At 47.2% G+C, this 27,642-nt stretch overlaps 3 protein-coding genes across 3 annotated transcripts in view; 2 read left to right on the top strand and 1 right to left on the bottom strand.

The window, feature by feature from the left end:
• Positions 1-392: 392 nt before the first annotated feature.
• On the bottom strand, positions 393-3,733 carry xkr9 (XK, Kell blood group complex subunit-related family, member 9; the record flags this gene model as incomplete). Its single annotated transcript, XM_084443506.1, has 3 exons — positions 393-1,021; positions 2,068-2,294; positions 3,429-3,733. The coding sequence occupies 3 exons, from the start codon at positions 3,731-3,733 to the stop codon at positions 393-395; spliced, it is 1,161 nt and encodes a 386-aa protein (XP_084299632.1).
• A 5,075-nt stretch (positions 3,734-8,808) lies between these two features.
• tram1 (translocation associated membrane protein 1) lies at positions 8,809-16,769 on the top strand. Its single transcript, XM_084443619.1, has 11 exons — positions 8,809-9,100; positions 10,276-10,339; positions 11,656-11,777; positions 12,028-12,144; positions 12,393-12,451; positions 12,881-12,965; positions 13,228-13,298; positions 14,365-14,469; positions 14,713-14,856; positions 15,176-15,327; positions 16,195-16,769. The coding sequence occupies exons 1-11, from the start codon at positions 8,978-8,980 to the stop codon at positions 16,266-16,268; spliced, it is 1,116 nt and encodes a 371-aa protein (XP_084299745.1). The 5' UTR covers positions 8,809-8,977; the 3' UTR covers positions 16,269-16,769.
• A 4,588-nt stretch (positions 16,770-21,357) lies between these two features.
• The window catches only part of LOC311313381 (nuclear receptor coactivator 2-like), a gene marked incomplete at its 3' end in the record, with an annotated part of 34,456 nt that continues 28,171 nt past the window's right edge, over positions 21,358-27,642 (top strand). The window contains exon 1 of the mRNA XM_084443505.1: positions 21,358-21,487. The remainder of the gene's footprint in view (positions 21,488-27,642) is intronic.

Below are 27,642 nucleotides of genomic sequence, written 5' to 3'. Positions count from 1 at the left end.
TTTTATATAAAAGGTTGGGGGCTAAGTCAAGCCATCTCAGAGAAAAGGCTTTCATCATTCTAAAACTATAAATGTGGCCGAGATCACTTCCTTGGACGAGAAACGCACCGGAGAAAGTGCACTGGTGAAGCGCGTTGTGCAAACTTTGGAACATGCATCATTGAAGCAAGGCAGTCCACCGTGTGAGTTTTTGGTGGAGGAGAGTGCGGTCCCTTCCAATGAATCCAGGGAACGTTTAACTCTTTTATTTTCTGAGTCTATTCTCATTTGACAAAACAGTCCGCTCGTTTTCTCCTGAGAGTTTAGCACACGATTTACATGCCGCTGAGAAGTCAATGAACTCCAATCCAACCCTATAAAGTGCTGTCTGTGACACAAGAAGAAGAAGCAGCTCAAGGCTGCAGAAAACGCCTCATCCTCCGCATGTCACTCGGCTCTCTGTCCAGTCCGTCCACCTCGTCTGCCTCCCGGCACTTTCCTCGGGGCTGCAGGAGGGCGTAGTACAGGAGCAAACAGAGCAGCCCCAGAACCGTACCTACCACGATCACCAGAACCACAGGACAAAAGAACTCTGCATCCCTCACCTCAGGCTTCAGCAGGCCCAGCAGGACCGGAGCAGCCAGGCTCACCAGGAAGTAGAACACGTAGTACGCGCTCATGGCCGCTCTAGTGCCCTGTCCCTGGACGTTGAAGAAGGTGAAGGTGAGGACAACTCCCACGACGGCCCGGTAGAGCCACTCTATCCTTCTAGACGTACAGAAGTCTGTCTGAAGCCAGAAAGCCCAGATGGTGCCCATTAGCCAGATGGCCGCCAGTCCTGCGACGCTGTAGACGGTCAGTATGAGGAACAGGCTGTAGCTGAGGATGCGGGAGGTGATGGTGAGGAGCTTGTAGAGCAGGTAGACCGCCGTGGGCAGGCCGGAGGGCATCTCGGCAAGGTGGGGCAGGGATCTACGCAGACAGAGGCGGTATTCCACCATGGCCCAGGCGAGGTTGGCGAAGGAGCCCACCAAGGAGAGACCTGAGAAGGGAAGAATTCAACAGTCAGACAGACAGACAGACAGACAGACAGACAGTCAGACAGACAGACAGACAGATGACTGGTTGGCTGGCTGGCTGGCTGGCTGGCTGGCTGGTTGGCTGGCTGGTTGGTTGGCTGGCTGGTTGGCTGGCTGGCTGGCTGGTTGGCTTGTTGGCTGGCTGGTTGGCTGGTTGGCTGGCTGGCTGGCTGGCTGGTTGGCTTGTTGGCTGGCTGGCTGGCTGGTTGGCTTGTTGGCTGGCTGGTTGGCTGGCTGGCTGGTTGGCTGGCTGGTTGGCTTGTTGGCTGGCTGGTTGGCTGGTTGGCTGGCTGGTTGGCTGGTTGGCTTGTTGGCTGGCTGGCTGGTTGGCTGGTTGGCTTGTTGGCTGGCTGGCTGGTTGGCTGGCTGGTTGGCTGGTTGGCTGGCTGGTTGGCTGGTTGGCTGGCTGGCTGGCTGGCTGGCTGGTTGGCTGGTTGGCTTGTAGGCTGGCTGGCTGGCTGGTTGGCTGGTTGGCTTGTTGGCTGGCTGGCTAGTTGGTTGGCTGGTTGGCTTGTTGGCTGGCTGGCTAGTTGGTTGGCTGGTTGGCTGGTTGGCTTGTATGCTGGCTGGCTGGCTGGCTGGCTGGCTGGCTGGCTGGCTGGTTGGCTGGCTGGCTGGCTGGCTGGCTGGCTGGCTGGCTGGTTGGCTGGCTGGCTGGTTGGCTGGTTGGCTGGCTGACTGACAATAGCAGAGAGATAAGTGGGATGGCTGTGGCTCAGTAGAGCAGGTCGCCGGGTCGTCCTATGATGGTAGGGTCAGCGGTTCGAATCCTGGCTCCTCCTGACGACATGTCAAAGTGTCCTTGGGCAAGACACTGAACACCAAATTGCTTCCAATGAGCAGGTTAGCACCTTGCATGGCAGCTGCCTCCATTGATGTGTGAATGTGTGTGTGAATGGGTGAAAGAGGGACCCCTTTGGATAAAAGCGCTATATAAGTGCAGTGCATTTATTCATTTACCAAGTAATGAACAAACTAATAAACAAATACACACTCCCCAGATACTCACTCTGAATGAGGGAGCTGTGGTGGTGCCCCAGCATGATGTAGAGTTGAAGCAGCAGCTGTGGAGCACTCTCCAGGAAGGTCTCGAACAGCTTGAGCATGTTCAGGTCTGCAGCCAGACCAAACAGGGCCAGGTGGACGTCTCTCCGACCCGCCTTCTCCTCCTCAGCGTCCTCCTCAGACGACCTCGCCCAGGCGGCCCAGAAACCCCTCCTCAGCAACTCGAAAAACCTAATGGACATGGAGTGACATGGCATTATGCACGCTGTATGCAGATGGAGAGACAGACAGACAGACAGACAGACAGACAGTCAGACAGTCAGACAGACAGACAGGCTGACATACAGACCTGCAGGCAGCAAGGCAAGCAGGTGTGTAGACAGACAGACAGACAGACAGACAGACAGACAGACAGACAGACAGATAGACAGAGAGACAGAGACAGAGAGACAGGCAGACAGACGGAGACAGACAGACAGCAGATAGACAGGCAGAGACAGACAGACAGATGAGTAGACAGACAGCAGACAGACAGTCAGCAGACAGACAGACAGACGGCAGACAGATGGCAGACAGAGACAGACAGACAGTCAGCAGACAGACAGACAGTCAGCAGACAGACAGACGGCAGACAGAGACAGACAGACAGGCAACAGACAGACAGACAGACAGACAGACAGACAGACAGACAGACAGACAGACAGTCAGTCAGTCAGTCAGTCAGTCAGTCAGACAGACAGACAGTCAGTCATACAGACAGACAGACAGACAGAATGACAAACACACACAAAGAAAGGCAAGCAGAAACACAAATGGAGATACATGTTAATCTGTTGTGTCATGTCCAAGAAACTCATAAGAACACATAATTATGAATTCCAAGGTACTGTTGTAGTAAATCCGGTCTGAAAAGTTCATAGACATAATTCTACCACCCCACATGCTTCAGATACCTTCTAGAATCAGACATAAACCACTTCCCCATCTGTCATGTTGTTGTGCTTACGAATGAACACTGCAAATTGTTCTCTGCTTGCCAAGATTTTAAATCTTACATTTGGAAGAATGAGATTTATTATCTTGTTTTAAAAGTTATTTACTAGTTTCTATCTCATTTCTAGACTCGAACCAGATTATTTTAAGATTTCTTATAAGTAAAATGATCTTGCTGCATGGACAGATTATGTCACTAGTATTAAGTAATTTCTCCTCAAATTCAGTATTTATTTCTTGTATTTTAACTAATGTTTTTGCAGTGAACCCAATGTCCCTTAAGATACCAGGTGGAGTACAATCCTTCATCACTACCCACCTGGTCAAGATGCCCCTGCCTATAACGTGAGTAAATCCTTCATCACTACCCACCTGGTCAAGATGCCCATGCCTATAACGTGGAGGCCAATGAGTCCACTCTCGGGAATCCCAGTGATAGTACTGTCCCATTCCGGCTCAGCCTTGTCCGCATCGTCCCTGTGCCACACATAGCTGAATATCTGTGTGACCGATGCTGCGGTCAGCACGAACAGAAGAGTCAGACCAGCCCAGAGGAGGTCTCCGTCTGCGATGTAGCGCACGGCTAGTCCAATGTCTGTCAGAATGTCCACTATGTACAGCACCAGTCCCACAACGGCGCATGTCCATCGAAGTCTAGTGTATTCTGACTGGAGCATCTTACAGTAGAAGCTCGGTGTTCCCTCTGCGTTGAAGGTAGGTAGATGTGTTAAGATGGTTGGTCAGGCCGGGTCAGGGGTAAGGGTAAGTTGTCATCTCCGTCTTGTTCTGGGTGAGGCCATTCTGTCCAAGCTAAACCCACATTATGTTTGAGAAGCCTCATTCAGCTTGACAACAACTCAAGGTTACAACAATTCAATATGCACTGTATAGTACGGTAAGATTATATCATGATGTTACTGCAACTGCTTATACCTTTGTCCAGCCATTAGTCCAGCCACTAGATTATGCTCTTAGTCACTTGTTTTAGAAAGAAGATGCACTTGTGAGTTCTGGCAAGTAGTAGTACATTGGCTCTTCCTACGTTAAATGCAATTATTGTTAGTCGCTTTGGATAAAAGCGTCGGCTAAATGACTGTAATGTAATGTAATGTAATGTAGTGAGAAATCTGGATGGTGAGCATAAACGTCATAGCTGTGATAGGAGTCTGATTTTACACTGCCCTTTGCTTCCACTTGATGAGTCACTGCTGATACACACACCTACTTAGTGTATGTACAGTACACAGCATGACAGATTAGAAATGTGCTCTACGTCAGGACTATAAAAACCTGGTATGAACAGTTACATAACATACTGATGCTCCCTGTTCTTCTTATACAATAATCTTAGTCCACAAAACCAAGGCTCTTCACCTGTTTCATGGATTAACCAGTACCTAAATTTCCTTAGTTGAGCCAAATGTCAAGGCACACTACATATAAATTCTGTTCAATCATTAATCTAAGTTATTCTACAGAGAAAAGTAATCAGAATTTAACATTTTTCAGACCATTGACAAAAAAAAAGAATATGGGTGAACAATAATCGCCCAACAATCATGAATGTGACAAATAAAATCTTACTTACAGGAGCTTGTCACTCATCATGACAGTTTAGGAAGCAAGTGACCGATGTGACCGGTGTTCCCAAGACATGAGTTCCCTTCTTGAAACCCATGTGACGAAGCTCCACCCTGACAACATTTCTGTTAATCAACAGGTGCAATGTCATCATAGGGCTAAAAGGAGGGGTGTGTACTGAAACTGTACATTCACATAAACACAGTATGTCCAAGCACACACACACTTCCCTCTCTTGCTCTCTCACAGTACAGGAACGACAGGACATTCTCAGCATTAGTGCCATTCCTTACATTTAAGTTTTTTTTTTTTTTTTAATTTTCTGGTTCCACTTCCACGTGTCCGTGGTCATGCGTCTACGGTTTAGTGATCATGTGTGTAAACTTCTCTTTGTATGTAAATTGGTGGTTTGGATAACAAACAAAAAAAATCTGTCATGTGCTGTGTGTGCGCGTGTGTGTGTGTGTGTGCGTTCAGAGCACAGACTAGACGGATGATGTCTGCGTGAACACAGAGCACTCAGGTGACATGGAGATCATGTGTACCGAGTCCGTCGTGGGAAGGGTTGTGGTGTGGTCTTCTCCTCAAGCACATGTCACTGCATCACTTCAGTGCTTCCATCATGACTTGGGATCATGGGTTTGATCTCGGGTCCTCCTCACACAGTACAGTCTCCCATGATAGGATAGGATATGTAGATGATGAACAAATTGATAGAATGCTAGACTACAGAGAGTAAATTCCCTGTTTGGGAACCTTTAAATGTCTAGCTGCATACCTAGGACTAGAATGACAAACTGATTAGTGCTGATAAGACACTGTAAGGACAAGCGATGACAATAATTACAATGTACCTGTACTGGTACTGGTTATATATGACACAATAAACTTTCTATTCTAAACACATACTGGTTATATATGACACAATAAACTTTCTATTCTAAACACATACTGGTTATATATGACACATTAGACTTTCTATTCTAAACACATACTGGTGATATATGACACATTCAACTTTCTATTCTATTCTAAACACATACTGGTTATATATGACACATTAGACTTTCTATTCTATTCTAAACACATACTGGTTATATATGACACATTAGACTTTCTATTCTATTCTAAACACATACTGGTTATATATGACACATTAGACTTTCTATTCTATTCTAAACGCATACTGGTTATATATGACACATTCAACTTTCTATTCTAAACACATACTGGTTATATATGACACATTCAACTTTCTATTCTAAACACATACTGGTTATATATATGACACATTAGACTTTCTATTCTATTCTAAACACATACTGGTTATATATGACACATTAGACTTTCTATTCTATTCTAAACACATACTGGTTATATATGACACAATAGACTTTCTATTCTATTCTAAACACATACTGGTTATATATGACACATTAGACTTTCTATTCTATTCTAAACACATACTGGTTATATATGACACATTAGACTTTCTATTCTATTCTAAACACATACTGGTAATATATGACACAATAGACTTTCTATTCTATTCTAAACACATACTGGTTATATATGACACATTAGACTTTCTATTCTATTCTAAACACATACTGGTTATATATGACACATTAGACTTTCTATTCTATTCTAAACACATACTGGTTATATATGACACATTCAACTTTCTATTCTATTCTAAACACATACTATGACACATTCAACTTTCTATTCTATTCTAAACACATACTGGTTATATATGACACATTCAACTTTCTATTCTATTCTAAACACATACTGGTTATATATGACACATTCAACTTTCTATTCTATTCTAAACACATACTGGTTATATATGACACATTCAACTTTCTATTCTATTCTAAACACATACTGGTTATATATGACACATTCAACTTTCTATTCTATTCTCAACACGTACTGGTTATATACAGTATGACACAATAAACTTTCTATTCTATTCTAAACACATACTGGTTATATATGACACATTAGACTTTCTATTCTATTCTAAACACATACTGGTTATATATGACACATTAGACTTTCTATTCTATTCTAAACACATACTGGTTATATATGACACATTAGACTTTCTATTCTATTCTAAACACATACTGGTTATATATGACACATTCAACTTTCTATTCTATTCTAAACACATACTGGTTATATAGGACACAATAGACTTTCTATTCTATTCTAAACACATACTGGTTATATATGACACATTAAACTTTCTATTCTATTCTAAACACATACTGGTTATATATGACACATTCAACTTTCTATTCTATTCTAAACACATACTGGTTATATAGGACACAATAGACTTTCTATTCTATTCTAAACACGGCTTTGACCAGCAACCCCACCGACAATCTAGTGATTTGATAGCGCAGGTGGGCGGTATTTATACTGAGTAGCGAGTTTAACCAATTCAACTTGGTTACACTCACCCGTCTGAACTCATTACACACACCCCAGCAACCCCAGCTGGTCGAGCTGAGCCATGTATCTGGGTCACGGCACCACTGTCACGGGTTGGGTGTCACACTCGCTTCCCCTGCTGAATTTTATCTCGGGCCCTCTGACTGACCAACACACACGACCACCTCACATAAACGTTGCTTTACGCGGGCGAAAACCTAGCGAATCGATGGCATGAGTGGGCAGGATTTCTACTGAGGAGTTGAACCAATTACACTGGGCTACACAGTTATGTGTTGTTGTTGTTTTTTACTGCATGTATTAATCCACCCAAGGGGAAATTGATCATATTTTGTGCATCTCTGCTGTTACTGGCGTGTAATCCTCCATGACAACGTTGCGGTTCTGGAATTATTTCCATAATTTCATTACAACGCTCCCATGACTTGACTTAATAAAGCAGTCTCTAAGGCTCTGTCCCTAATTAAGTCGGTGAAAGAAATTAAAGAGAAAAAAGTCTTACACAACGACCACATATTTCTAACTCAGAGATACACCCAAATCAGAGGCTCATTCTGGGACATCTCGTGCAATTCTGGGTCACAAAGAGGACTAAGTGAACATGACATTACTTATACATTTCCTGTGAGTGTGTTTGAAACCAAGTGTATCAAAGCAAGCACGTATTGGGATTAATTCTTGATGCATGGTTTGGAATGGGTGTGGAACCATATGAAATGGAAAGTGGCCGTTACCTTTGCTTTCAGCAAGTTTCCCACCCCTGGGTACGACCTGAGTAACCGAGTGAAACTGGTGAAACTCACTCCTCAAAGGAGCACTGACAGTCCCTCCAAGTGGGACGTCCCTATTGGCGCAACAGTCAGCGCGTCCGCCTCCCAAGCGTCAGACCCGGGTAACCCCGCCCTGGGCAGGCAAGGCAAGGCTATGTGTGAGACATTAAAAGCATCAAGACAAAGTGCAACACATAAAAGGTCATATAAAACGAAATGCAGAAAAATGACATTTAAAACAAAATGCAGGAAAAATAAAATACACGAATAAAAGTTGCAGTGTATGAATGAATAATTATTTAATTTAATAAAAAAAGAAAAGTATTCAGTCTTGATTCAAAAGAACTGAGAGTTGCAGCAGACCTGCAGTTTTCTGGAAGTTTGTTCCAGATATGTGGAGCATATGGTTACACCAGCTATTCTAAAGCAACAAACAACAAGCTCTACTAGCAACCAAAACCAATGCCAGACTAGACATTAACGATGTAGCTGCCATGTTGCGCAGTAATAATTCATATAAAAGTATAAAAAATCGGAACTACACGTTGTAGGCTCTAACTGGCAATCGCGATGTATTGCTTTAATTGAGATAATATAATCTTTTCTTTTCAGTATACTAGAGGGGTGCAGTTTCCTCCCTGAATAGGCTTGTTAATGTGTGTGTGTATGTATATGTGTATGTGTGTTTGTGTGTGTGTGTGTGTGTGTGTGTGTGTGTGTGTGTGTGTGTGTGTGTGTGTGTGTGTGTGTGTGTGGAGACTGGAGACTGTCGCTCAATAAACGAGTGCCAAACACTTCACTTGGGATTTCCTCTATGGAGGCATTTTACTACGAACCACTCCACTCCAGACACGAAGGGGGCGGTAAAGGGAACAGGCGGTGTTTTTTACTCCGTGCGTAAAGCGGCTCTCTCTCCGGAGCGCATCGACTGGAACCTCCCCCAAGAAGCGGAGTGACACGCCATTCAATCTGCCTCCAGCCTGGCCCTGGTCGAGACGAGCAGGCAGCCTGCACATTCTCGGACGGAGGGGTACCCAGCCTGCCCAATACGTGCTCGTCGGCTTGTCTTTGAGCAGCAAAGTTGAGTTGAATTGCATCAAGATGGGGCTCCGTAAAAAGACCAACAAGAACCCGCCGGTGCTGAGCCACGAGTTTGTCATCCAGAACCATGCAGATATTGTTTCCTGTGTTGCTATGGTGTTCCTTCTCGGGCTGATGTTTGAGGTAGGTCTGGACACATGTTGAATTGTGTTTTTATCGCCGTGTAAAGTCTGGGGGATCTCGTCGGTTTAGTGTCCAGTCGGGGGGGATGATGCCGAGTCGTCTGCGTCCTGTCTCGCCTCTTGAAGCGGTCATGGCTGATCTATTCTTCTCAAGGCTACTTCCTCTAGGGACAATTTCAAAGTTTTTGTGTGTGTGTGCTTGGTCATCTTATTACGCTACACACCAAACGTGATGCTGTTAATGTGTGATTCTCTCTCGGTTAAAGAAAAGGTTCTCAATGTTGCCAGATTGTCCCAACTGGCCAGACGTCCCCAGCTGGTAGCTTTACTGATCACTTCCAGCAAAACCACTCGTTAATCTGAATCGTTGGACAAAATAGTCAGTTTAAAACCAGCGAGATCTGTCGGAGGAAACAATGAAATACCCGGAACAAGCAGCATTGTGAAGGTTGGAGCTGAGATGGAGAAAGCGCGATGGGTCCAGTATTGGGCAACACAATTACGCGTGGTTCCTTTTGTGCGCAGATCAAGTGTTACGTGGCAATCACAGAGCGATGCAGAGCGCTGTCATCACACACCCGCTCGGCCCCAGGAACTAAGTTCATATGGGAACGAAAGACCGTTCAGGTCGTAGACTATAGGCTACTGTGCGTATTAAATACCTTTTCACATAGCCGCTATAGCCGCTTTAGGTTGTTGGAGGGATTTTACCACTGCATTACCTTTGACTTTATGGGTTTGGTGGAGGGGGGGGCATCTCTCACTGAGAACCAGCGCCAGCATCGAGTTTATGAAGCATCATGGGAGTTGCAGTTTTCTTATTTGGTTTGATGCTGTGAAGGCTAGACCATTGAGGCAATGATATTCTCGTAAGAAGACCAGATAGTGTACAATTCAGCCTCAAACTGATTAAATCATATGCACATTTTTACCATGTATTTGTCCATCCTCATTTATGATGTTGGCCTGGAGTAGTCAAATGAATACCTTGCACTCAGTAGTAGATATCTCACTTGGTGGTTGGTTATTCGCCACCCTTATGGCGAGACACACCACAATTCCCACAAAGCCTGTTGAAGAGGAAGTAATGTGGCTTGACCAGGTCACTGAGTCATATAGCCTACACTTGTCTGCGTCTCATATTTAAACAATATCTTCCCTCTTTCTTTTGTGCAGGTGACTTCAAAGGTCGCGGTGCTGTTCATAACGGTCCAGTACAACGTCACCATCTCAGCGAACGGTGAGTCGGTTGTCTACTTAGTTATGCGAGTGCAGTGAACTAGTTATGCCAGCGCTGCAGTAGCCATGCTGTTTGGAGCGTTGGCACTCTGCCTTAGTAATGCAGTATCTAATTTGCATCTTGACAATGACTTGTTTATCTTTCTTACCAGTCCTTCAAAGCTATTACTTGAAAGTCAGCCTCCGTTGAAAGCGTGTTGTTTATACTGTCGAACTCTGTTACTCCATTCCTGTGCTTCTCCTCACACCTTTTTTTCCAACACCTCCTTTTTCCATAGAGCTATATTTAGTCCACCTGATTTATAAAGTTCTCTTGTGGCAAAGTTGTCTTGGGTGAATTGGGGCCGAGGCGCTGGGTAATACAGGACAGTCGTGCCGATTACGGCTCAAGGTTAACAGTTCTGTGCCAACTTTAATCATGTGTTGTGAGGCTGTGCTGGTTTCCCTGTAGAGATATGCCTGGCCAGGTGTTACTGATGTCTGCTGGTGTTGGTGTGTGTTTGAGCTGCTGGTGGTCTTATCACAGAAAGCTTGCTGTTTGCCTGTGTTTGTAACTCATTTACAGACTGGTATCCCATAAGATAAACGAGCAGAGTATCAGTGCATCTACAGGGCCTGTTAGTGAATCTGCTTACTCTGCTGCTTGTTGTGTTTGGCCTGGTTTCCCGGCCTTTGATTTGGGGGACTGCTTATTACTACATTAAAGCAATACATCGCGTTTTCTCGGAACTGCGCCCCCACAGGCTCTGCGAGTAAGTGCACTGTCGTACTGTCGTAACGTTATCAGATTGTCTTTTTCTTTTTCTGGCTTCCTCTGTGATGTTTTGCTTCGGTTTTCTCACCTCCGTCATGATATCATTGAGCTAAAAAACGCATGATATCCATAGACGCCGGAATAGTTAGCTACTACTGTGTTGTTTAAGCACAACGTTGCGCATGCGCACTTCGTCTGAATGCTGCGTCCCGGGGGCGCGAGTTTTAAAATATAATAAATGTTAATGTATTATCTTTCTGAGTAGACTGTTTGGACGATTCAGCTTACTTTTAGTAAATTTAATTGGAGAATTAGCACCAGACAAATATCGCGATGTATTGCTTTAATGAGATAATATAATCTTTTCTTTTCAGTATACTAGAGGGGTGCAGTTTCCTCCCTGAATATGCTTGTCACCTGTTGTTTTTGACAATCTAGCACAAAATGCCACTGATGTAACAGCCTAATGTGTGTGTGTGTGTGTGCGTGCGTGTGTGTGTGTGTGTGTGTGTATGCATGCGTGTGTGTGTATGTGTGTGCGTGTGTGCGTGTGTGTGTCTCAGAGGGCCTGGATGAGACTACTGTGAACCACTTCCACCATGGCCTCAAAGACCTGGCTACTGTCTTCTTCTACATGCTGGTGGCCATCATTATGCACGCCATCATACAGGAGTATGTGCTGGATGTGAGTAACACACACACACACACACACACACACACACACACACACACACACTGTTCAGATGATAGTGTGCTGTATCTCCAGGTTACTGGTCTGGACTCTGGAGCTAATGAGTACACACACACACACATACACACGCGCACGCAGTTATCAGTCATCTCATCACATCATGTGACATAATGTCTTACACTGAATACCCAGCATGCAGTGAGTGTTCCTTTAATAATCTGTCTCTTCATATTTGTTTATGCAGAAGATCAACAGGAAGATGCATTTTTCCAAGACCAAGCACAGCAAGTTCAATGAGTCCGGCCAGCTCAGTGCCTTCTATCTGTTCTCCTTCGGCTGGGGGACCAGCATCCTGCTCTCGGTAGGTGTCACACCCTGCAATGCATGCTGGGCCGGTCTCTAGAGCTGGCTGTGTCGCAGAAAGCCTCTCAAAATGCATTGGAGGAGAAAATCCAACGTTCCTCTCGAGGCTCCGCCTCCTCCCAGGGCAGGCTCCGCCTCCTCCCAGGTCTTCCAGATGGAGGCGGGGAAAGAGGGCCCACTTCTGGGATTCACCTGTCGGGTCTGTTTGAGTCAATCCTGCTCATCGCTACTCTGCTTCCTTTCCAGGAGAACTTCCTGTCCAATCCCGTCACGCTGTGGGAAGGGTATCCTCACACCCTGATGCCGTGAGTATGGGAACCGTGAGCTGTTGCATCATGGGAAATAAGTACTGAGCACTAAGCAGTATGTAATGTATGCTTACAGGGGTCGGGGGCCAGTTCAGGTCATCACTTCCATTTCATGTAATGTTTCATGACAATCCATGCATGACATGCGTGGGTTTCTAAAGGGCGGCTTCAAATGAAAAGATATGGTGGAGAGACGAGAGAGAGACTTAATCGGAGTGTCTCCCGGTCGTGGGCCCACCACTCCGTAACTCGTTCTAATCTACTAGCGTAAGCTGTGTTTTGCATAAATGCTCGCGGCGGTGGAGTTTTGACTGTTCAAACGCTGGCCAGTATCGTATGATTCAGCATTAGAGCTCTAAGAAGCCTAAACCAATATGGCTAACAGTACTGCGTGCACATGGCACTGAAATAAGGTTCCTCATGCAGGTTCCAGATGAAGTTCTACTTCATCTGTCAGCTGGGCTACTGGCTCCACGCCCTCCCTGAACTCTACTTCCAAAAGACCAAGAAGGTAAGTGTGTGTTTTTAGGCAGACACCTGTGTGGGAAAAAAATATAGTGGAGCAATAATATGAGAAGGCATCTAGACTTCTGAGCCTGGACCTTGGGGCACTTTCCTGTTCCTGTTCATCGCCTGTTCATTGTTTATTTTAACATTGCGTCAAGGATTTGTGGACTTTGCGTACAAAATGGCGCAGAGAGATAATTGTGGAGGGTGCGTCTTGAGGCCATCTTCAATATTTGATGTTTTGCTTGTCTCTCTCTGCCTTGCAGGAGGATATTCCACGTCAGCTGGTCTACATCTCTCTCTACCTGGTCCACATCGCAGGGGCGTACGTCCTCAAGTAAGCCCTGCTTCTCTCTAGCACACCTCCCATCCTCCCCGTCATCCTCCTACTGACAGAGACAAGGAGCTCACAGCAAAATGAGAATTCATTCACTTGTTGTTTTTGTTGAGGTGTATAAAAGACCCTGATTGTTCCCTGTCTAAAGTAAAGAAGTGATGGAAATCAGGCCAAGTCACCAAACCCTTAAAGGACAATGCTCGTTTTTGACAACCTGGACCTTGTTTACGACATATTATAAGACGTTTGACTCACCGAGATCACTTTGGTGTAGTTCGGAGGCATGTAGAAGAAATTAAAAATCCAGCGCGAGCCAGTATATCCATGTAATGGCGGTGGTCGGGGCACCGAGAATGCAGTTTCTAAAAATCTATTTTCTGCCGCGAAACGGTTGTTTTCATCAATCTGTCTTGATGAATCGCTAGTTGTGCCTGTTGTGTTGTTTTTCACATGCCTCTGTAATATGATCTTTAGAAACGTATTTAGACACGAAATAGCTTCCTCACTTGCTCAAGCATGCATGCGCACAGCGTGCTGGAGCAACGATTGTGCGCTGTGCGCATGCGTGCTGGAGCAAGTGAGGAAGCTATTTCGTTTCGAAAGACGTTTCTAAAGATCATGGCATGTGAAAACCACAACAGGCCTATGCTCTATGTAAGCACAACTAGCGATTCATAAAGACAGATTGATGAAAACAACCGTTTCGCGGCAGAAAATAGATTTTTAGAAACTGCATTCTCGGTGCCCCGACCACCGACATTACATGGATATACTGGCTCGCGCTGGATTTTACATTTCTTCTACATGCCTCCGAACTACACCAAAGTGATCTCGGTGAGTCAAGCGTCTTATAATATGTCGTAAATAAGGTCCAGGTTGTCAAAAACGAGCATTGTCCTTTAACTGCTGGAATGTGGTCTTGAGTCTCAGGCTACTCTGACAGTGGGGGCGATGCTCTTCTGCTTTAAGCTGTTTTAACACACATGCTGTACGACACGTTGGTCAACTCTGCTTGTTTGTCAGTGTGCTTGATGAATAAAGTTGACCTGACTTGTGTGTCCGCCAGTCTGAACCGTCTGGGCCTCGTGCTGCTGGTGCTGCACTACTTTGTGGAGGTCCTGTTCCACGTGTCCCGCCTGGTCTACTTCAGCAACGAGAACCGGCAGACGGGGTGAGTCCTCCCAGAATGCATCTGGGTTTGTCGCACGGACCCTCATAGACTGAGACGCTGAAAAAGTAGCGAAGAAGTGTAACGTTAAGTTAACGCGCATTAGCTAAAACCGACCACTTTGTCGGTGTGCCATCGGCAAAGCCCCGAGAAGAGGACAGGGAACTCTGGGTAGAGTGTGAAAGGGAGACCCCTGGATCTTGAGTGACATGGTTGTGTGTGTGTGTGTGTGTGTCCATGTCCTAGGTTCACCATATGGGCCGTCCTGTTCGTCCTCGGGAGGCTGCTGACGCTGTCCTTGTCCGTCCTCACCGTGGGGTTCGGCCTGGCCAACTCTGAGCAGCAGGGCCTGGACCTGCCGGCGGGGAACTTCAACGTGCTCTTCTGTCGGTAAGGGGGGCGGGGTTAACTCCTAACACGCCGCTGGGAACTTCAACGTGCTCTTCTGTCGGTAAGGGGGGCGGGGTTAACCCCTAACACGCCCTAGAATGAGCTGAGGTTTCCCTGACATGGATAGTCCTACATTGACAAAAATGTTGTGTCAGTTGAGAATCTCTCTTGAAAGGGCCTCTTAGTTCTCAGATTAGTAATCCTAGTCTGGGAACGCCTCCCAACTGTTAACTGGTTAATCCCGAGTCCCGTGTGGGTCCCGGGTGCCCTTGACCTGGAGGGACGTGCGTCTCTCACCCGCCTCTCTCTCCTCCCCCAGGATCACGGTCCTGGCCACCATCTGCGTCACTCAGGCCTTCATGATGTGGAAATTCATCAACTTCCAGCTGCGACGGTGGAGAGAGCACGGCCAGCCCCCGGCCATGAAGAAGAAAGCAGCCGCGCCCAAAAGCAAGTCAAAGAAGGACAAAGGTACGAGGCGCCACTTGGAGATGGTCCGCGTTCAAATCTCACAGTGGATCGTTACTAAAATGTCCGTTCCGAATTGTAGTTTCATACCGACGGCAATGGGACGTACCGCACTCATCACACCTCACACTTTATACACACACTCACACACACATTACACTTTGCACACTCACTGTATATACTGTACACTGACCACTCTACATTTTGTATATATATATATTTTTTTTTTTTTTTAATCTTATCTTATGTTCCACTCGTATTGTTAGAGGTTGACTGTCCAACAATGCATAACATATTTCCTTCACTATTCATGTCCTGTATGAATGATTGTGTTTCACTGAGGAGAATTTCTAAAAATGTCTGCCTCACACCCACGAGTAGGCTATATCCAGGACAAAATCTTTATTTTTCTCTTCAATTAAGTTCAAATGAAGTAGCCTTCTTCTTTTCGTCAGTTGCTGGGTGGCTGTGGTCCAGATCCTTGTTAATTAATTCAATGTAGCTAATACCTGTTTTTTGTTTTTAATAGGTAAATAGTATATTAAATATGTAACGGAACATCCTTAAGTGTGATCTGGTGGATTATTCCTACATGGTTTGAATATGGTCTGTTTACGGTGGTGGGAGGCTGTGCATCCATCAGCCACTAGAACCCAGTTCAGCCGATAACCATAGTTCCAAAAACATCCAGCAAAACCGATGAATCGGTCGATCTCTATATTTTGTCCTGCTCTTTGAACTGTCCTGTCCCTGCACCCTGTCCAACGTTGTCCCCATGTTAGGCACCATGCCTGCAAACAAATTCTTCCTATATCGAAAAACTACAGTGGAAATAAAACAGATTTTGACTTTTTGTTCTGTTGTTTGCAGCCAATGGAGTGAACGGATCTGTGACGTCTGACGGAGCCGATTCGCCGAGAGCACGGAAAGAGAAGTCATCGTAAACTCTACCCCCCTCAAGAGAGACCCCACTCCTCCCCCTGTCACCCCCTCAAGAGAGACCTCTCTCCTCCCCCCATCACCCCCTCCAGAGAGACCCCACTCCTCCCCATCACCCCCTCTAGAGAGACCCCTCTCCTCCCCCCATCACCCCCCTCCAGGAGAGACCCCACTCCTCCCCCCATCACCTCCCTCCAGAGAGACCCCTCTCCTCCCCCCGCCACCCCCTCCAAGAGAGACCCCTCTCCTCCCCCCTCCACCCCCTCCAGAGAGACCCCACTCCTCCCCATCACCCCCTCCAGAGAGACCCCTCTCCTCCCCATCACCTCCCTCCAGAGAGACCCCTCTCCTCCCCCCCGCCACCCCCTCCAGAGAGACCCCTCTCCTCCCCCCCGCCACCCCCTCCAGAGAGACCCCTCTCCTCCCCCCTCCACCCCCTCCAGAGAGACCCCTCTCCTCCCCCCCGCCACCCCCTCCAGAGAGACCCCTCTCCTCCCCCCTCCACCCCCTCCAGAGAGACCCCTCTCCTCCCCCCCGCCACCCCCTCCAGAGAGACCCCTCTCCTCCCCCCTCCACCCCCTCCAGAGAGACCCCTCTCCTCCCCGCCGCCACCCCCTCCAGAGAGACCCCTCTCCTCCCCCCTCCACCCCCTCCAGAGAGACCCCTCTCCTCCCCGCCGCCACCCCCTCCAGAGAGACCTCTCTCCTCCCCCCATCACCCCCTCCAGAGAGACCCCTCTCCTCCCCCCTCCACCCCCTCCAGAGAGACCCCTCTCCTCCCCATCACCCCCTCCAGAGAGACCCCTCTCCTCCCCCCTCCACCCCCTCCAGAGAGACCCCACTCCTCCCCATCACCTCCCTCCAGAGAGACCCCTCTCCTCCCCCTGCCCCCTCCAGAGAGACCCCTCTCCTCCCCCCTCCACCCCCTCCAGAGAGACCCCTCTCCTCCACCCCCTCCAGAGAGACCCCTCTCCTCCCCCCTCCACCCCCTCCAGAGAGACCTCTCTCCTCCCCCCGCCAACCCTCCAGAGATACCCCTCTCCTCCCCCCTCCAGAGAGACCTCTCTCCTCCACCCCCTCCAGAGATACCCCTCTCCTCCCCCCTCCACCCCCTCCAGAGAGACCCCTCTCCTCCCCCCTCCAGAGAGACCCCTCTCCTCCCCCTGTCTCCCCCTCCAGAGAGACCCCTCTCCTCCCCCCGCCCCCTCCAGAGAGACCCCTCTCCTCCCCCCTCCAGAGAGACCCCTCTCCTCCCCCTGTCTCCCCCTCCAGAGAGACCCCTCTCCTCCCCCCGCCCCCTCCAGAGAGACCCCTCTCCTCCAGAGAGACCCCTCTCCTCCAGAGAGACCCCTCTCCTCCCCCCGCCACCCTGGCTCCACCTAGTCACCTGGTTCTTCAGCTCAGTCTACACTCTGCATTCTCTGCTCTCACAGGACTACAACTCTCCAGCAGGACTACAAGGGCCAGAATGCACCTAGCTTTATCTGCTTGTCGCCAGTTTCCAGTGTTCCTGGTTTTAGAATCATGACTCTGCTGTGCCATGACAGGAAAAAAAGAAAACGTCAAAAATATATTGAGAAAAGAACTTATTTAAAAGTGCCTATTGATACAAATTGTTTTGTACAGGGTGTGCAGATTTAAGATTTCAGGAATTATAACTAATTATGTTTTTTCCAAAATTTTTCATTGCATTTTTTCGCAAGCACTGTATATTTATCAGATTGTGTGCTGTATAACAATTTGATAAGACTTTCTCTTTGCAAAGGGCTTCTCAGTCTCATACTCATAATGGCTTCGCTAGCAGAGAATCCTACACAGTTCGCTCACTTTCCTTTCCTTCGGCTGGATGGGAGATGTCACACATGGTATTGTAGTAGCTCAGTGACGTCCCCTAATCCTCTTCTGTCCTTCAAGTCCTCTGACACAATGTACGTGCCGTAACGTACTGTCTGTTCCCGCTGTATTTCTTGGACCAGTCATGTCCTCGGTGGATAATGAGTTTTGGAGAAAGGGGTCGGGTACAGGAATCCATTCAGGAGTAGTAGGACATAAGCTTTGCCCACGGGTCCAACTGATCTCTTCTGTTTATTGAGCTAAATCATTGATCTATCATTGATGGTTTAAGGCAAGAGATGTACATAATGACTTAGTTACCCACCCAGCCACGGACAGTCCAATGCTTTTCCAATGAGGGCGAAAAAATGCTATATTTGAACAGGGCCATGACCATGATAGCTACGCTGCTTGTCCAACCAGGCCCAGTATTGAGCAAAGTTGACAAAGGAAGAACGCCAGCTGTCAGAATAACCTGCTGTAATGGGGCTGATTCAGGTTAGTTCAAGAATGGAAAAATACATAATTTGCTGAATTGCAGTTCGGTCATGTTAAGTCTCATTCTGTTTCTAGCTGTTTAATACACTGCCCCCCCCCCTGAATGAGCCCTCTTAATCAGACCATGTGAAGCAGGAATTCATTCCTTACGTCTGCTCTGTGAATGGTTGATTAAATCCTTCTCTTTTTCATGAAGGGTTTATGTTAATTTTTGATATAACGTTACCCTAGCGTAGAGAATAATGGTTTGCTACTTGTTTCCTCGGTCCTGCAAATTTATCTCCATTTGAAAAAGCCCACAATATTATACGAATTTGTTGTTCAAACAAACAGTGGACTGTGTGAGGGAAGCTGTGTCCTTTTTGCCCCCCCCCCCCTCCATATGTGCCAAATGCGAGCTTGCAGCATGACTTCGGATGAATACACCTTGTTATTGTCCCTTTGATTAACACTTGTTGCCATTAAAAATAATTTTCACAATTGCTAGTTTGTATAATAAACTCATGTTGTATAAAAAATAGTTATTTCAATTGACATGTATGACTATGATTGTTTACAATTTGGGTGTGATGCAGTTCCTACTGTATAATGTCAACCACAAGAGGGCGCCGTCACTCATATTTTGCTTGGAAAGATGCGAGATTGGCATCTGGCCTAAAGTGAAATCTATCCAGGTGTCAGATCGGAGAGCCCAGCCTACGCAAATTGTTTAAAAGGCAAAGATCCTGTGAAACACTATGAAATGACGGCGTGACTGACGCGTAAAGGTAAGTGGTTAGTATGGATCTAGCAGATGTTGCTGGTCGATGTAAACTTTATTATGGGCATGTTATTCAGGGAGAGGCAGTTGAGACATGATAGTTTGCAGAATCGGAAGGTTGGTTATTGGGCTTATTTCAGCTCACTGTAACCAAGGTCTGTCTGACATTAATGCAATTCAGTGGAAGTGTGCCATCACACCTGTGTGATCTAGATCTGCAGAATGACAAACTGAACATCAGACCACGTGCCTTTATTTGACTGCTCTGGAAACCGTGAATTCTGTGTTTTTCTTGACAGATAAAGATGTGTCCTCAGTGTCCTCCGTCTCCTTAGTTGTTCTTGCTGCTATCTAACAGCGGGTGGATGTTTTCCTCTCTGTCCAAGGTCCGTGTGTGCACACTGAAGACGACTCGGGTCTCCTGCTGTTATGACTAGAATACCAAAAGATAGGAACGACGCTGAAGTTAGAACCCGTTTCTCAGAACCCGTTTGGAATTATCCGGTCCACCTTAAAAAAAAAAGGTTCGAATCGGGATTGAATCAAGATTAAAAGAAAACTACACAAAATGTCACGGGTTCTATACTACACAGTGGTAGTAGACCCCCTCCCGGTCTGACTCATGGAGTTTAACGAGATTCTGATGTGGCATTTCCAAATAAAAGCCTTATAAGGTATCAAAAACTGATTAAATCAGGATTAAATCAGGATTAAAAGAAAACTACCCAAGATGCCACGGGTTCTATGCTACACAGTGGTAGGAGACCCCCCTCCCGGTCTGACTCATGGAGTTTCAAGAGATTCTGATGTGGCATTTCAAAATAAAAGCCTTCTTAAATCTCAAACTGCTTAAATTTGGATTAAATCAGGATTAAAATGATTAAAAGAAAACTACCCAAGATGCCACGGGTTCTATGCTACACAGTGGTAGGAGACCCCCTCTTGGTCTGACTTGTGGAATTTCATGAGATTCTGAGACCCGTGGCATCTTGGGTAGTTTTCTTTTAATCCTGATTTAATCCTGATTTAAGATGTTTTTGAGACTTTAGAAGGCTTTTATTTTGAAATGGCACATCAGAATCTCATGAAATTCCACTAGTCAGACCCAGAGGGGGTCTCCTACCACTGTGTAGCACAGAACCCGTGGCATCTTGGGTAGTTTTCTTTTAATCCTGATTTAAGCAGTTTTTGATACTTCAGAAGGCTTTTATTTTGAAATGCCACATCAGAATCTCGTGAAACTCCATGAGTCAGACCGGGAGGGGGGTCTCCTACCACTGTGTAGTAAAGAACCCGTGACATTTTGGGTAGTTTTCTTTTAATCTTGATTCAATCCCGATTTGACCCTTTTTTTTTAAGGTGGACCGGATAATTCCAAACGGGTTCTGAGAAACGGGTTCTAACTTCAGCGTCGTAAGATACGATAGATGTTGAGTGCATTACTTTGCCATGGTTATTTTCATTACAGGCAATGTTTCTAATTAAAGCAAACAAGTAGCCTACACGAATGTAAAGTGCAATTCGTGCATTTCCAAATTGAACCTATAGGATTAGTTGTTTAATCGTGTTAATAGTCGCAGTTTCTGAAGCCTAAATCCAGCCCACTGTAACCAGATGAAATTAATATCACTCTCCATGGTTTGTGATCCAGGATACTATTCTACTAAATACCCGGTTCTCTTGATAATACCCGGTTCTCTTGATAATACCGGGTCATCTGACATGTTACTCGAGCAAGGTTGCTGGCGACCCCCGGTTACCGAGTTGATACTGGTGTGTGTGTGTGTGTGTGTGTGTGTGTGTGTGTCTGTGGTGTGTGTGTGAGTGTGTGTGTGTGCGTGGATATGTGTGTGTGTGTGTGTATATGTGTGTGTGAGTGTGTGTGTGTGTGAGTGGATATGTGTGTGTGTGTGTGTGTGTGTGTGTGTGTGTGTGTATATGTGTGTGTGAGTGTGTTGGGGGGGGTTGGAACCAGATAAACAAGCAGCCAGTCAGCGGTGGCTTCTCAGGGAGCAGGAGGAACATGGCGGCGGCTCAGTTAGAGAGCAGTAATGCAGCTTCACCAACCCGAAGGTCAGAGCTGGTTTTAATACACGGGATTTAACAGAGCACAGCCAACAGGAACTTTTAAATCGTAAGTACACACGTGGGTGTTTGTTATTGGGGTGAATCGGGGGTGGTTTGGGGTTCGTATCTGGTGTGAGAGACAGTGGCTGTCTGTCATGCTGGAGCAGGAGAGCTAGGCTAACGGTAGCATAGCATAGCTGGACATTTTCTGTCTATTGCTGGAGCTACGAGGTGTGTTTGTTTTTATTTACCATACAGCCCTATTCACATGGCCTGGTTTAACCGGTCACGGCGGGGTGGTGCGCCTTTAATCGATTGCCTTATTTTTTTAAAGGTCCGTTGGATTTGACCAATGTAACAGTTTAAACGTCGCAGCAGGTTCTTGGATACATTTTGAACACCGGGACAGACCCCCCCGCCGGCGGTGCGTTGGGTCACTTTGTTGTGGTTTTTGCCAGGTGAGCCCCACGTCAGATTGGGCTACTGGTCAAAGGTGGGAAGTCAAATCGAGGGGTTCATGGTTTACTGGACATCAGCAATAGTGGCGTATTTAATGATCAGGCTATAATGACTTAAGTATTTTGTCTTCTCAATATTTGACGTCTTTCAAAGTTAGTGGATGGATATAAATGTCTTCAAAACATCCATCGTGCACCATTGTTTACAAATCAACCAGTGAATACGGAGGGATATCCACCCGCCCAGCTCAAACATGGACGTAGTTAGTTTGCGCGTAGTGACCTGGGGCACCGCGGGGCCGCACTGATGTGTTAAACACGCGGTGCGTAACTAGTGAGTTGTGTGGCTAAACAGCAACGCTCCACTTCCAGACGCTCCGGACCGATTTTAGGGGCCAAACGCAGGCTTTGCATTCGCATAATATAATCACCGAATACTTAATTTCATGCACCTCGTATACTTTTTTAAATTAGTCCGTTTGCATGGAGTTATCCAATCGTTTGTACACAGCAACTAGGCTCCCCCTGGCTAGCCGCCTAGCATGCTAGCTCACGCTACTGCTGTGCTTGAATGTTTTCTCATTAATGGAGCCTCTGAACTCACAACGTGTTTCCAACGTGTTTCCAACGTGTTATCGCTCCTGTTCCGAATGTTTCCTTCTCTTGTTTTTCTAAGGAAGGACGGATACACTTTCACGCGTAACGCGTCCCTTTTATCACAGACTTTAGTGAGTCAGCTTTCTTTTGGCGACCGCGGTGGTCACAATGTCGCGCCGGGGGCCACAATGTCGCGCCGTGGGTCACAATGTCGCGCCGTGGGTCACAATGTCGCGCCGGGGCCACAATGTCGCGCCGTGGGTCACAATGTCGCGCCGGGGGCCACAATGTCGCGCCGTGGGTCACAATGTCGCGCCGTGGGTCACAATGTCGCGCCGGGGGCCACAATGTCGCGCCGTGGGTCACAATGTCGCGCCGTGGGTCACAATGTCGCGCCGGGGGCCACAATGTCGCGCCGTGGGTCACAATGTCGCGCCGTGGCCAAGTGGCTCCACTCGCCGTGTGAAGAGGCGCCGCAACCTTTTAACTCAACCGGGATTCACCCAGCGAGTCAGGCGGTGCTTGTTTACACTGCCCGACCCCTGAACAAGTACACAATCAAACAATCCCTCTAATGCATGCTGGTTTATTGTGCTGTAGCCATCGGTTGACATGTTGTTGGCACATATGAGAATTCCCGTGTTCCTTGATCTTGTTCTAGAGAGGCTAATTTATTACTGTAAAGCACTCTGTGCATCCGTGCTGTGAAGAGCGCTATATAAATAAAGCTTACTTACTTACTTACTTACTAATGTCTCACCGTGCATTTAAACTATTGACGACCTCTGGACCAACGCCTTGGTATCAGTTTTAAGACCTCTTTGGCCCAGAGGTTTGTGTGAAGCTGAATGGATGTTCTCTGAACCACGCACGCACCACACACACACACGCTCTGATTGTTTCCTCGTAACGGGGGGAAAGGCTGTGGGATTTTGTCGTGCCCCCCTGGTGAGTGCAGTCTTCCTTCAAGCTCCACTGCTGCTCGGTGAGTACAAGACTCCACGGTAATGTCGGTGTGTATCAACACTGCTGTCCGTTAACGCAGCGGTGCGCACAGCCGGTGGAACCAGTCGAGCAGTGGCCTGGTCGTTACATCACCACCCCCTCCACCTGACGAGCTCAGGGCCGGTGTCACCTCGCAGGCGTGGGCTTCAACATGACATGTTGGCCAACTGTGGTTTGTCTGGGAGTATGCGAACAGACAATGCATGCCAGTCAGACTCGGGCGCAGATATTGAAACCTCAGAGTGAGGGAAAGTGAGATGGCGAAACAATGGCGTGGATGGAGAATTAGGACAGGTTCGGTGTTGACAAAAGTAAATATAGGAAAAGCATTAGAAAGTAGGCCACGTCTTTGTTTAAGTGAACTAAAGTATTTCGAACCTCACTCCCACTGTTCAAACTCGTTTCTGAGTAACACGGCTAATTGTGTAGTCACGATAGCAGCCCTAATTGCTTACAGAATGCAGTGGTGGCCCAGGAGTGCTCTCCTAAGTGTTTTGTATCTGTTCCAAGACAGAAGCATTTCTTGGGTTTTAAACCAAAAAACCTTATATTTTTCCTCTAACATGGATACACTTCCCGATCCTGAAGGCAGTTGGTCGTCTCTATGTGGTGAACATATCAGAACTTGATAACCCCTGCCCCCCCCCCCACACACACACATGCGCTCCGTGGGAGGTGTGAATGTAAACCTTGGTCTGTGCTACTGTAAGCGTGTGTTTGGGTGTGCGTGACTGTGTGTTTGTTGGCGTGTACGTGTGTCCTCTCCAAGGCTGAACAGTAGGAGAGGCCAGTCCTGCAGTCACATAGTGTAACTGATAAGAGGACATTGTTGTTTGTCAGCTGATATGCCCCCACCCCACCCCACCCCACCCCACCCCTGTGGTGGCAGCGTTTTGATGGCTCCTCTGCCTTCTAACCCCTCGTCATTGCAATCTTTCCCAGTCGTGCTGCACAGATGCACGGCCATGTTGGTGTGATCACAAGACGGATTGTGCAACATCTTAAAGGTAAGGCTGTGGTTGCTAGGGCTGTAGGCGTACAGAGCTTACTGACTGGAGTCACACAGTCTGCTCTCCACTCTCCCGCTCTTGAGTTTCAGCTGTGACATGCCCGTTCGCTTCGGCAACAAGAGCCCTGTCTCTGCATAGTCGGGCTGACTTGCCTTTTTACGGCGGGTCTTATCAGCGCTTTAGTTTTTACTATTGCCGTCACACATTTCAACTGTTAACCACCCACTCTTGAACACACACTCTCGATGTGTTCACTATTGACTTGGCACCTATTGGAGCAGCAGATGGGAACTCGCTTGGCTTGAGGTTGGCTAAAAGCAATGAGGCAATTGTCTTTAACAGCAGAGTATTGAAACCCACAGCCTCGGGCCCAAAGCAGCGTGCTGCCTTATTACACTGTATGCAGTCTTAACCTGGGTGAATTTCACGTATGTGTGTGTGTGTGTGTGTGTGTGTTTACGGTATTTCACGGTATACGGCATTTCACCTCCCCAACACACACAAAAATTTATTTTTTATTAAAATAATTATTATTTTAATAGTATTTTACTTTGAAGGAACTACAGTGCAACACATGATGGAAAATACACACTATTGTAATTAAGCTCAGTTTATTAATAGCAAGCTTATATTAAATTACAAAATTAACTGTTGCAAGCAACTTGAAATGTGAAGTTTCAGCAGCGCATTATTGTGTAATACCGTAGACACAGGGAATGTCACGGTTCTAATACCGTGGACATTTGATACCGCGGGTCACGGTTTTCCGGTATACCGTCTCATCCCTAGCTTGGTGTGACCAGGCCAGAGCAGTGTGGCCCAGCACTGCTGTGGTTAGGAGGACCCCCACCTTCTACTGATTATCCCCAGGGTGGGGGGGTCATGGTTTCTGTTTCATGGGTACATTTCCTCCCAAGCATCCCTGTTTTGCGAGACGTCTTATTGAATCTCCGGGCCATTAGTGTGCCATTGAAAAGGCTGCCATCGCGGCCTCCATTGGCATTTAGCCCTGTGACCTGGTCATAATGGTCAATTTCTGTTGTGTGAAAAATCTGCGGCAGTCCCATCTAATCCTCCGTCACCCCAACGAGGCCATTAGCCTCCGTCTGCTCGTTAGAGCGGCCTCCACGTCCGAGCTCGGCCAGGAGCCCGCCCAGGAGCCCGGCCAGAAGCCCGGCTAGGCACCACCGTGTCCAGCTCCGGGGGAAAGTGGAGGATTACAGCCACTCTGGCTTCGGACAATCCCAGCTCACTTCTGGTCACTCTGCAGCAAAGTGAAGATGACAACATGGGGAACTCACGGTCTTTGAGTGCTGGAGAGAGACCTGGGGAAAGGAGTGAAGGCGCACGCACGCACACACACACACACACACACAAGCGCGCACACACAGTGCACAGATGTTGATGACTTGGGCCTGTCAAAAGTCAAAACAACTTTTCAGTGGTAAGGTTTTGACGGAGTCTTCATGAAGAGGTCTTGAGATGAATACTGGGCTCTCACAGCTGGAGTGGCATTGCTCAGTCATCCTAACCCTGTCACCCTAACCCTGTCATTGATCATTAGTCATAATAAGACTGGTGGTCTGGTTACATTGGGTCCCCGCGGTACGGCAAGCCCAGATGTTCATTTCAAGGTTTCATTTCCTCAGAAATGATGTTTCACTTTCCTCTATGTAGGAGGTCTTACGGTAGCATAGGGGAAATCTGAAATTAGCGCCTCCGTAAAAACGCTAGCCCACTTAAGCAGCGGTAATGCTCCCATTGTGAAGTTTCAGGTGGTAGGTTAAGTGCAGCGTTATGATATCTTACAGAGATAATGAGTAGTTCATAAGTAGTTAGCCGAGCAATTGTGTTATGAATATTAACAGTACATCATAGCATTCTTTCCTTAGCGAACCTCCACCCTGCAGTCACGAGAACAGACCTCTCTTCAGCTCTGTGCGTTGTATGGTAGTACAACAAAACATAATAGGCCTACATTCAGACTGGTAGAACTGGTAACTGTTGTGGTCAGTGCCATTCAGCGTTTTACAGGAAACGGTTTGGCACAAAAACAATTGAAGTGGCGTTGACTGCAGTGATGTTGGCTGGTGCTCAGTGTACCAGTCGAGTGAGCGAGTGCGGTGTCATATTTGGCAGGGCCTTTGTGGCTGTTGAGATTATACTCTTGTGTTGTTAAAACACACTTGTGTGTCCGTGCCAAGAGGGAAGCAACCCTCGGAGGATGGAGGGAGAGCGTATCTCTCTCTTCCTGGAGAGCTCTGGTTAGTCCGGAGAAGAGTAGCTCTCACACCCGGCTGATCTGAGGTCAGTTTGTCGTTTCCCCTGAATGGATGAGGTCAGGACATGGGTCAACCCTGAATGGATGAGGTCAGGACGTGGATAGGCTGACCCTAAATGGGGTTAAGCTCCAACCTGGGAGCTGACTGACCGGTCAGAGGTCAGAGGAGGGTGGTGGACCCCATGCCACGGACCAGGGACCTGGTCACCGCACAGGCCAATCAGCTGGGAGATCAGCCAGGGCCGGCCAATCAGCTGGGAGATCAGCCAGGGCCATAGTGAGCATGTGACACAGTGGTACCAACGCAGGGAGGAGAGTGGTAGGACAGAGAAGGAGGGGGAGAGGAGGAGAGAGGGAGGACATTCCTATGGATGATGAGAGGAGGAGGAGAGAAGACAGAAGGAGGAGGAGAGAGGGAGGAGATACAAGCAGGGCTTCATTCACTCTGTGATTTTGATAATTAAATGATATATGATGTCAGTTGAATTGGGATACTTGTCAGTTAGATTTGACCTACTAAATGGCCCAGATTTCTAGACCCGCTACTCCTTCCATGTTGGCTGTTCCAACGTTGTTTTGACGGCAGACGAGCTCCTCTATCCTGTTCCTGACTGCCTCCTCTGTGCTACAGTCATACCACACCGCTCACAACAACACCATCCTACAGCTGTGTGAGGCTGGTGTGTGCAAGTCCTTCAGGAAGGTGAATGCTCAGGAAGCTGCTCGTCCTGACTAGGGCTGGGTTTAAAATATCGATTCTGAATCAAATGAATCAGAATCGATTCATGAATCCCAAAATCGATCTTTTATTTAATGAATGAATGAATAAATGAAGGAATGAATAGTTCATTAATTCATTCAATGATTCATT

This window comes from Borostomias antarcticus, assembly GCF_949987555.1.
Source record: "Borostomias antarcticus genome assembly, chromosome: 9".
Classification (NCBI taxonomy): Eukaryota; Metazoa; Chordata; class Actinopteri; order Stomiiformes; family Stomiidae; genus Borostomias; species Borostomias antarcticus.
The sequence above is the reverse complement of the archived record's forward strand: the minus strand, read 5'-3'. Positions and strand labels throughout refer to the sequence as shown.

What these genes read in the sequence shown, in the direction of transcription:
- tram1 (XM_084443619.1), top strand. Translation starts at nt 8,978, where the DNA reads ATGGGGCTCCGTAAAAAGACCAACAAGAACCCGCCGGTGCTGAGCCAC. An exon ending in TTCTCGGGCTGATGTTTGAG is followed by an intron (nt 9,101 to 10,275) that starts GTAGGTCTGGAC and finishes TCTTTTGTGCAG; the next exon opens with GTGACTTCAAAGGTCGCGGT. An exon ending in TTCAACGTGCTCTTCTGTCG is followed by an intron (nt 14,857 to 15,175) that starts GTAAGGGGGGCG and finishes CTCCTCCCCCAG; the next exon opens with GATCACGGTCCTGGCCACCA.